An 11,492-nucleotide genomic window follows, 5' to 3' on the forward strand; every position below is an offset into this window, starting at 1 on the left:
TTTCCCTTCTATGAATTTAAGCCATTTTAAAGGGCAAAAACATGCCATGAAAGCTTATATTTAGGCTCTTACTTTTCTTTTTTTAACAGGACTGGGAGTTTCCACATTTTATGGGTGATGTTGAAGTGAATCTCCCAGGCTTGCCTTCTGCACACATGCAGTTCAAAGTACCTTATTTCCAAAAGATCTTCAAAGAGGAATATCACATACATATAACAGGTATGTAATCTTAAAGACTGTGATGCACTCACATAGTGAACTCTGTAGTTTTGTAGCTTCTGTAATAAGTTCATGCTAACATGTTCTGAACCACATACTTTTTGTGTGTGTGTGTCCCAGATTGCTATTTTTCTGTCTATCTGTCCATATCCATATCATCCATATTAAACATCTCAGGGAAATGAGGAACCTGTATCTTACAAATCAGAGAGACCTGCTGTTTTTCATGGATTTCAGCAACTTCTTGTGACACTAAGTAATACCTAATGTAGCTTCAGAGATCTTTTATCTAAATTTACTCTCCTGGGGAATTAGCGGCTTATTTAATTTTCAAATCTCTTATGCTTTGCTATGCCTTTGCTATGATTTATGCTAATATCTTTTCATAACTTCAGTCATTCTCATCTGGCAAAGGCCACTCATAACCATACTTCCATCAGTCATCTAACCAGAAGCAGACAGTTAAATAACCTCAAATAAAATAGAATTGCAGTTATTCAAATGGATGGTACGTATAGATAAAAAGTACCTGATCCTTGCATACTCTGAGACAGTATTTTAATAATGGTAGGGAATGAAAAAAAGAAGGTTAAATAGGGGTAAATATTTTGTTTTTACCTTCAAGCCATGCAGAAGGAGCATAGCTCCTCTCTCTACATCAGGAAAAGGTGGATAATAATGGGTAGCAAAAGAATGCCGGTGTGAGTTGACAGGGGTCTTTAACTGCTAATATAAACAGTCACAGCACATGATACTGTACAGGAATAAGATAGATGAGGGCATCCAATGACACAACCATATGAAGCTCCTGCAGAGCAAGGACAAAAGGAGCATTCAGAGATGATACAAAGATAAGGCCAAGAGCTAGCAGGTGAGTCACAAGCTCACCAGGCAGCAAAAGCTAAGGGAAGAAAATGTGCCGAGGAAGAAAGAATGATGAACCCAGGACTCAGACAAGATAGGCTGAATGAGGCCTCAGAAAAGGCATTTTCAGCAGAGAAGGTGGAAATCTAAGTGATCGGATTAAAAACCAGCAAAGAAGAGAAAATGAGTGCAAAAGTTACCTGCTGGCTATTGAATGAGGGAAGGCAAACGGGCCAGTAGGAAGTACAGATCTAGGGACAGAAGGTTTTTCAAAATTGGTTGTAGGTGCCCTGCTCGAACACTGGGAGAGAACAGACAACCAGCAAGAAGAAAGAAGGGCTGGGGCATGTCTGAGTGAGACCGTTTGAGCCACTAGTGGTTTGTGGAACAGGATGAAGTAAATGATCTCGTGGTCGGTGACTAGAAGGTGTGGCGTAAGGGAAGACGGGATGTGCACATGATGAACGCATTTTTCTCTCCCAGGTGACAAAAAGGGAAAGGATGGGGGGTGGGGGGTGGGGTGTATGAGCATCAAATATTTGATTGAAGGATAGTGAAGAAGATTTTTTTTTCTACTTCTCAAAACTAGAGCATGAATTTGGAGGGGCTCAGTCCTACAAGGCTCCCATATGCCCTGCAGTTATGCCATTGTATAAGGAGAAGTAGTGGAATGGGTGCACAGAGGAGCATGAACAGTGACTGAGGCATGGTAGGGTGAGCTGCGCCATCAGATACAGAAACTCAGGATATAATTAATGTAGATGAAAAACAATGGGTGGTAGAAGAGTGACTGAAGAGCAACGAACAGTTTTGCATTGTAGAAGAGACAGGGATACTGATAATCAGGGAAGAACAAAGAATAAGCAACAGCAAAGTACATATATTAGGGATCAGAAATACAACCGCTAGCAGTGCTGCTGTTTGAAAACAGACCAACCGAGAGAATCCAATATTTATGTATTGTAGAGTCTTCTGCAGAGAGGACTGGAGGCCTTTCTGATTTTCTGGCAAGAAGGTGTCCTTTTAATGAGGATAAGCTAATGAATAGGGGCTGAGGAATATTTTTCCCTGCTCAGCATTAACAAGATCCATTTATTAGATTCACTAGACAAATCAATCCATTTGACTGCACGTCACGTACTCTGTCTACTGAGTGCCTGTTTTATCTCGGTGCTACACCACCCTTTAGGAGATCTAATAAACAGCCATAACACATGGCACAAGAACCTCCCTTTGGGTAAGTTTTGCTTGAACCATCTGTTCTTGCCATCAGTTCTTGTCTTAGGTTAGGTTATCATCTTGGATTATTTTCAAGCTCCAGTCGTTGTGTGGATGTGTAGATACTTGTAATTTTCTACTCAAATCAAAGAGCTAATAAAAGAAAGAACTGGTTCAATATATATAAAACAAGACGAATGTAATCCAACATGAAATGAGGGTAGAGAGGGATGCACGTGAATGCAACTGCAGCAGATGACATGGGGGTAGGACACTGGTAATGGCAGGAAGCCTGCTATATTTAAGCCCTGTTTAATACGCGAGATTCAGGATGTTAAATTTATCCACAGGACTTCTTTTTAGTAACAAGCAGGAAAAGAAGCCTAGGGCTTGAATATTGTTTATTTTAGTACTTGCTATAGGGATAAAGTCAGGCTGTAAATCTATGACCCATGCACTGATTTGTAGAAGCTGGAAACCCTTTTATTCCAAACAGCAAGGAGAAAGCATGGCTGAAATAACATTCACCGTCTTCTTCCTGGCAAATTTTATTCTTCATAAATTCTTTTACAGTCTGTTTTGCTCACTGTTGATTGATATAAATAAAAGCAGCCCTAGGAGTCCCCTGAGCAGCCCTATTCAGTGCTGGTTTGCTCTAATGAGCAACGGTCCCACATAAAAGCAGCCCTAAGTAAAGGGGCATTCAGAGAAGTAAAGAACTTCAAACCACCTTTCTGTTGGTGTGTGCTTAATGGCTTTGTGCAAGTTCTGTACAGATAGAGGATTTCAGTTACATGCTCTGTGTTGCCAACTCTCCTGATTTTATCACAAGTCTTAAGACAGTTGCTTTTCTTTTTTTTTGTTTGCTATTTTGTCTTAAAGCTTTAAGTAGCTCCTGAATTCAGTGACTACATGAGAATTTTAGCTTTCAAAAGCAAAGCTCGTGATTGCAGAGGAAAAAAATAATGTTGCTTGTGCATAATTCCGTGTCTAAAAAAGCAGATAAATAAAACAGTACTAAGCGTATTATTTTTAACCCATCTTGTTCCTTTAAATGAATAACATGCTTTCTTAGGCCCGACTTGTGATTTCTGAATTTGTAAGCTGGCAATAATGTTGAGTTAACATCTGCAGCCTGTAGCTGATATGCTTCAGTGTAATTTTAAATTTACTATCAAAAGCATATCTTATTTTCACCAGTACTGAATACCTCATTTTGCTCAAATTCTTCACATCTAGGAACTCCTAGCAAGCATCTACGCATTATTAAATATTTTTATCCTGTTTTGGTAGCTGCTTTTATCTATGAACATCAAAAATAACTTGAAATCCTGCATCTGCTTAACGCATCTGGATTTCCCTTGACAGATGGTTCATTGCAAAGTGTGTGTTTTCCTTCTTGGGCTGCTGTTTATGAAAATACATAGTCTATCCTAGTTTCTATAATACCCAGGGAAATTTGTAAAACTTAAAAGTAAACTTTGTTAGTTCAGATTCTTTCATGCTTAAAAGGCACTAGGGGGACTGGCTGATACTCGTTAATAGCAGCACTGGAGATCCAAGAGCATGTGCTCTCAGTATGTGAATAAGATTCACATAGGTAATGTTAAAGTTTGGGTATCAAAACAGATATGAGATTTTTCTGGCTGATTATAAACGTGTTTCTGAGTGCTGATTTAGCCTGAGTGCCCTCTGGCACTCTGAGAAATCATCACGTTCATGGGTGGCAAGCGCGTAGCATGGCTGGCTTGTGGAGTTAAACCAAAAGTGTGTCTAGATTCAGGCCAAGCATTGCCTTCACAGGGAAGGCTGAGGGAGCCCGTGGGCAAAAATAGAAAGGTTAGAGGTAAAAACAAAGCTGGCCATGCACACAGATGTGGAAAAGCCTCAGAGGATTTGTGGCTTAGTTCAGCTGTGAGTGGTCTGTATGCGTGTATCTAGCTAGTAACAGTAACGTGACAGAAGATACGAAGAATGTTTTGAAGATACCTGAATGTTTTACAGAGGTGTCTGAATGGTTTTAGATACAAATTGCAATTGAGATAAGAGTCTAAAGTCAGCATTTCCTACACTAGCCTCTGGCTGTGGTTGCCCAGCATGAGGCTGCTTGAGTCTAGCCTTAATAAGTGGAATTTTCACATTTCCTCTTGACCTCAGGAGGGCTGCTGAAGACTGGCTTCTACACAAGATCTCTTTTTTAGGACATGACTGTTCTGTTACAGAGTGGACATGCAAAAATAAAAAGGCTTCAGAATCAGCAGCTGGTTTGGAATATTTGGACCTGCAGGATCTGCCCCAATTGCCACAGTTGCATGTGGGATTGTGGACTGGTTGCTGAACCTGTCATAGACCTTATAAGCCTCTTAAAAAATGAGCACTGCCCAAACATCCTGATCAGCTGGCGAAAATAGTTACCTTTCTGGAAAAAGGAAAAAGAAAAATCCATACCTCTTTCACTGTGAGAATGCCCCTGGCATTCATGTGCGGCGCACAGTTGTTCAGCTTCAGCAGGAAGGGGAAAAGTGTTTCTAAGCAGAGTCCCATATAGGCTGGTGTTCAGAGCATGGTCCTGTGGCACAGGTCCACACCACCATAAGTGGAGATTGTTCTAGGGTCAAGATTTCCCTTCTGGTGAGTGCCCTAGCCATGAGGATACAATTGTCCTCAACAGCTATGCTTTCTCAGAAAACAGGGATTGAGTTTTCATCCCCAAATAGTGGTTGAAGGCTACAATGCCTAGAAAAAGGTTTTGTATTTTGCATCACAGCCTCACAAGGACACCCAGTGCTTGCTGTTGGCTAGCTACACACCTCCAGTTTTTCTTTTTGGAGATCTTTATTGCACCAAATTTCAATATTGCACCACGTCTCCAAACACACCAAATCAGATTCCTGACTCTCCAAATGTCATGTGTAGCATGTAAGGATGTCAGCACTGTGAAAACCAGTTGTCAACCAGGTCTTCTTTAGGTAGTGCATGGCTGAACGACACAGCCTGTTTTACCACCTGATTTTCTTCATTGTAAATTCACTGAAGAGTCTGGGTATAATTCTTCGCAGTTTGCTGAAATGATTGACTAACCTTCCAGTCTTGAGAGCTGATCTTACTACATGCTTCCAATTCAGATTATGTCTATGAAAAATCCACCTGCTCCAAGAAGCGCTAAATGGTGCCCAGTGTAGGCCAATATTCTTGGTCACACAGACCTCTCTGGAGTAGAACCAACCCTAGATCAATCATGGTACTGAGCCTACAGAAATTGGTTAAGAGACAAATTATATTACTTCATAGTGTGGGACTCCATTTTCCCTTACCACTTTTCATCTGTAATGAAATTTGAAGCACCATAAAAGAAATTATATATATATAAATATATATAATATAATATATATAAAATATATATAAATATATATATATGTAAAGAAAATTAGTATCTATAGCTTCATAATATATTTATTCTGACTCTGGAAAACTACGATCTTGAGCATTTTATGTGCAAGGTGACAGGTCAAGAGTGACTTCTAATTTACCAAGCTTATTTCCTATATAAGCTTGATATATTGACTTAAAGTTTGCTATAAAAAAAACATTATGCTAAAATTAAGTTCTGATAGACAATCATTTCATATACATATATTTTGTCTGCATATCATGTTAAAGGTTGGTCAGTATAATAAGTCTCAAAAAGTACTTGTCATGGGGATTATCATCAAATGGATGTTTGTGAGTTGAGACTGTCAGGCTTCTTGGTACAGTCTGTTCCAATACATTTATCACTGATCTAGAAGGATTGCTTGATAAACTGGGCTTATTTGGCTATCATGCCTGCTAGTACCACGGTAAAGTACGTCTCGGAAGAGGGATAGACAGCACAGGACACAGTGTCCTAGACAGAGGCAAATACTTTCTGTAAGTAACCAAGACAGCACTAACTCCCAGTCATTTTGTGTCTAAGGAGATTAACGCAGCCCTTGGCTACAGGGAATACTGAGTAGGAGTAGGAAGATGTCATTGTGTTCGTATATGGTTATAGTGAGGCTGTTACTCATATACAGTGTTTGATTCTGGTGACAACAGTTCTTAAAAGAAAAAGAAAAATCATAGAGCTCATCAAGCATGACAGTGATGCAGAAGATGGAAAAAATGTCTAGAAATGAGAAATTTAAGGAGTTTTGAGAAGATCCACTGTAGAACAGAGGCAGGTCTCAGGCAACTAGCCACTTAGACACACAGGTCACAATTAATCTTAGTTAACTGGGGTTTCTGCATCTAAGCTGTTTGTCTAAGCACCCATTATAGTCCACACTGACCCAGCGATCCCAACAGCAGAGATTAGGGCTGTGCTCCTGCCTGCCTAACTCTGTCTAGGAGCTGAGTGATGGAGTTTCAAGTTCATGCTTTTTTTGAAACAGGAATAATTGAAATGTATATCTCTCTTAGATCAGGTGAGCACTCAAATTCTTAACATAAGAGGGATGGAACCTTTTTTAGACAGATCCATCTTAGAAGAGTTTTACAATTATGAAACCACAGTGTAGGATAGATACTACATGAAGCCTGAGATCAAGCAACCTGGCTACCTCTATTCAGCATTTTCAGTGTTTTTTGCTAGCTTCTTAGTCAACTTCTTCACCAGCAGCAGGCTGTCATCTCAAGTCTTACTCCTTAGGTGGCTTGCTCCACACATGTCGCATTTAGGACAACATGGTCACACAGGTGATTGCTGTGAAATCCACTGGGTGCCATCATGCCTAAAGATTTCTTTGTCAGTCATACCTGAAACCTACAATCAAGAAAACCATAACAGTGTATTTTGGCCTTTATAAAGGCCATCTCAATAATGTCCCCATTTCATTACACTTCATATTTTGATCTTTCAGCTCTCTGTTTTGTCCCTGCACATCTTCACTTTTGCCATGTCTAGCTGAAGGGAAAGAGCAATACTGGTCCTACATGAGTTTTTCCCCTTCCTACCATCCCTAGGGTCTAGCAGCTCTCTCTGGAACATCACCTGTCTTGGCTCTGCAGAAACACAAAGTACCACAGATAATATTTTGATGAAGCCAATAACAAAAGAAGTGGAAAGTTTTTTTGGATGGGCTTATGATGCATTTCCCTGGGAAAAGAATATGGCTTAAGGAATTAACTTTGGGGCAATGCAGCAAGGAGTTGCTTTCTGGTTGAAACACAGAGTAATATTTGATGACATTATTGTTCTAAAAGGTGTCCAAGTGAATGGCCAATGCAGCAGCAAATCATGTTTTCTTTCAAATTGGCCATACATAAACAGATAATGGTTCTAATATTTGTTTCATTGTCATTTGCGTTTAGCCTATTTTCCTAAGGAAATGAGAATTTTGTGATCATGTTCTCTGTGTGGTTTGGTCTCACTCTCTGCTGAGCCGAGCATCAACTCAGTATCAAATAACTTTTGAACCCACAGCCAGTTTCAAAAACATTTTTCAGAGGGTGGGGATCTGAAAAGTAGTGGCGTTATCATTGTGTCCTAAGGAATGGCGGTTAGGTAAAGGAGAATCATCTAAGTTAGCACGCAGCTGAGGAAAGAGCAGGGAGAAGTCAGCCATTATATTCTCTCTGACAGCAGCCAATTGATCAGTGAATATGTGTGTCCCAGACAGCCCATCAGCACACACTATGCAAGATATATTCTGTCTCTGTCTGTTGAAAGGTCATACGTGATGGGGAAGCTAGGATTATTCTGATGGAGAGAAATACATGAAATACAGGGCAAAAATCCACAGGAAACAGCATCAAGCTAGATTATATTTTTTGTTACTAGATTTCATATTTTGGCATCATTTTCAGTGTCTTGGTGTTGATTTAAGAAAACTAAATGATATAAAATGTGGTGATAATCTTATAAAACCATAATTTTCTTTAACAGGTCAAATATAATTTTGATAAAAACCCGGAAAAAAGGATAGAGTTATTCAGGAATTACATGAACATGATTGGCTGCAATGTCTTTTCAGTGCAGTTTGATTTCTGGATAGTGGCAATAGCACAAGAGGATGAACATTCTGGTTCATTTTCAGTCTAAGTATAATCTAGACTGAAAAGGACTATTAAACACAATTGCTGAAATACAAGGAGTTACTCTCCTTACCCTCCTGGAGCATCCTGGTCGTACAATTTGAGCACAGAGACTTTCAGGAACTGAAACCCATTTATTCTTTACAAGCCAATGGCATAAGTAATTTGATAGATACTCTGATATGTTCATTTTCTTTGTCACTTGAAACACGTAAAGACAATTCCATCATAGACCAATATAATTCATCACCAGCAGGAACATTCCTCCAGGAATGTCCTTTCACATAATGGTGACATAGATTTGCTGGGTTTTTGGGTGGTGCCAGTCATCACTGCACAGGTAAGAGCTTGACATATGTCCAGCTACAGCATAAGAGATGCTTTGACTATAAAGAGAGTATCATTTATTTTGTGTATTCATAGAATTTAGGTTAGAAGGGGCACCTGGAGTTCATCTGTTCCAACACCCTACTCAAAGCACAGCCAACTTTGCAATTGCATGAAGTTATCTTTCATGTCAGTTGGATGTCTGGAGGAAGCATGCAAAAGAGCAAGTTTAAATTATAAAAGGAGAAAAGTTTCCTCCTCCAGTATTGCAGGAGGAGTTATGTTAGACTATGAGTCACTCCTTGGAGGAGTTTCTCACTACACAGACTATAGGAAAAGCTAAACTGAGTAGCCTCCCAAGGCTACTGTCAGCCCTTGCTATTTCTCAAGGGTGTAATATCTCTAAATCACAGTTTATCCAATTGCCCCCACCTGAATATATCTGCACACCATGGTTGATATATCAAACAATATATGTATATACTCTTAAAATGTACATAATTACCAACCCCAGAAACTTCAGTCACTTCAGTCATTCCTGGAATGCTAACGGTTCCATCAAATATGGCCTTTTCATGGAAAATTTCCATGTGAATATTTTTTAAGCCCTTGAATTAATGTTTTTTCTAGGTTTATTGATCTGTACCACATCACCTGGTGGTCTAATCAACAGGTCACCTACAAACTGCAATGTGAATTCAATTTATATAGTGCTGTGCTGGTATTACAAGATCATTTTATTATGTGCCCATACCTAATTGTGAAATACTAGTAGATACTGAGCATAAATCTGACTATGGTGGAAATTTTGTCACAATTTTGCTTAACAGTTTAATAAAAAACGTTTTTTTTTTTCTCTGAGTAGCTTTTGCATATGACTGCATTTGTACTGCTTCTAAAATGGATGTATCAGATGACAGAACTTTCTTTTTTCCAAACAGGCAAATGGTTTAACTATGGAATTATCTTCCTTGTTTTAATCTTGGATCTGAATATGTGGAAGAACCAAATATTTTACAAACCTCATGAATATGGTCAATATATTGGTCCTGGACAGAAGATCTACACAGTGAAGGACTCAGAAAGCTTGAAAGACCTTAACAGAACTAAGTTATCTTGGGAGTGGAGATCCAATAACACTAACCCATTGACCAACCGGACCTACGCTGAAGGAGACATGTTCTTGCACAGCAGATTCACAGGCTCTAGCCTTGATGTCAAATGCCTGGCTTTTATTCCAAGTTTGCTGGCTTTTGCTTTGTTTGGTTTCTTCATCTGGTTCTTTGGGCGATTTCAGAAAACTGACCAAGGCATGGAGAATTTAGACAAATCATACACAAGAATGAAACGAAAGTCACCGTCAGATATGGGAATGACACGAGAAAATACACAGGTGTTAGTAGAAGAGCCATTAAGTTTTCAAGAACCACATCTCGTATCCATAAAATCAGACTTAAGTGAAATAGTTTTTAATTCTTCCCTCCTAACTTCTGAAAACTTGAACGCACAACTGAATGAACAAGATAGCCCTTTACAACCAGTACCAGAGTCCTCTGTCCCTAAGAATAATCCTGTGACATAGAGGCAAATACCCAGGAAGATCAGTTCAAATAAGCAGTTACTATAAGATTTCAGTTTTAGCTTTTGTAAGTTAAGATTTACATAGTGTTTAGAATAAGAAACTCAACCTATACCAAAAGGTGCTCTGCATGCTTTTTCTAGGAATTTTGTTTTTTATTTGTATTATAGTACGTGCCTACTGTATATCAACATTCCTTTATAGATTGCTTCCCAAAATTGCACAAGCTGTTTATTAATACATTACCTTAACTGTATAATAGTGTATTAGATGATTACTTGCAGGTATAAAACTCTACCGTGGTGGTGCCTTGAGACATTAAACTGTTTTTTAACTCAACACCAGATGTATACCACAGTTCTTCTAATCTATTTTGCAAAGCTTTTTGTATATGGTTATTTCAAGTATCATTTGATGTCTTGACAGAGGAGATAAATATAGTTATTCCTAAAGAAGGGTTTCTGTTAGGACATCGCAACTTGACTTTGTTACTTACTCATCTGTGAAGCCAGTGACTTTGATGACTGGACTGCGGAGAAGCACGTTGATTACCTTTTCATTTTTGCTGGCTAGCTGCCAAACACAAACACAGATTCATTATGTGGTAAACAGCAGAGTGATAATACAGCACGGGTCACTACTTGTGAAAATATTACTTTCGCCATCAGTAATAGCAATTAGGTGATAATGCCTAATTATATTTTTCCTAATTAAAGATGAACTGCTCCTTGATTAAAAGTTTCACCCTTCACCTTTTAGAAACAGAGGTGAAAATACATGGTCAAAGCCACTCTTCCATCATCACACCAAATCCATGCAACATCAAAGAGCCAATGGCGTGATTACAGTAAAGGGCACAAAGCCCATTAAATCCACTATTTGTGTGGTTCACTGCGGATATGGTCTGGGCATATGTAAAACATACATAGAAAGACACCACATAATAGACAGTCTTAACTTCTCCAAATACTGAAGCAATGTTTAAGGGTTTTAATTAAAATAGATTAACAATTGAATTTTATTGTACCCTTTTTTTCCTTCATTCATTAGCCATGATTAAGTGTAACCTGGAAGCAGGAACATAGAAAAAGTGGGTTTTTTGCTTTTTTGAAGGGGACTTTGTAACGTGTATTCCTCTGCTGAATGATCAAACTATATGCACTAGAGAAACTGCATATTTAAAACATCAGAAAGACTCTGATTTCCCTCTAATTTAGTTCTATAAATTGTT

At 38.8% G+C, this 11,492-nt stretch overlaps 1 protein-coding gene across 2 annotated transcripts in view; it reads left to right on the forward strand.

Annotated features, from left to right (window-relative positions):
- TMEM117 (transmembrane protein 117) overlaps positions 1–11,277 on the forward strand; it is a 237,560-nt gene extending 226,283 nt beyond the window's left edge. For both annotated transcript variants that reach the window (XM_064448161.1, XM_064448169.1), the window contains exons 7-8: positions 90–219; positions 9,624–11,277. In XM_064448161.1, coding sequence (XP_064304231.1) covers positions 90–219; positions 9,624–10,264 — 771 coding nt within the window. In that variant the 3' untranslated portion in view covers positions 10,265–11,277. The remainder of the gene's footprint in view (positions 1–89; positions 220–9,623) is intronic.
- The last annotated feature ends 215 nt before the right edge of the window (positions 11,278–11,492 follow it).

This window comes from Phalacrocorax carbo, chromosome 1 (assembly GCF_963921805.1).
Source record: "Phalacrocorax carbo chromosome 1, bPhaCar2.1, whole genome shotgun sequence".
In the NCBI taxonomy this organism is placed as follows: domain Eukaryota; kingdom Metazoa; phylum Chordata; class Aves; order Suliformes; family Phalacrocoracidae; genus Phalacrocorax; species Phalacrocorax carbo.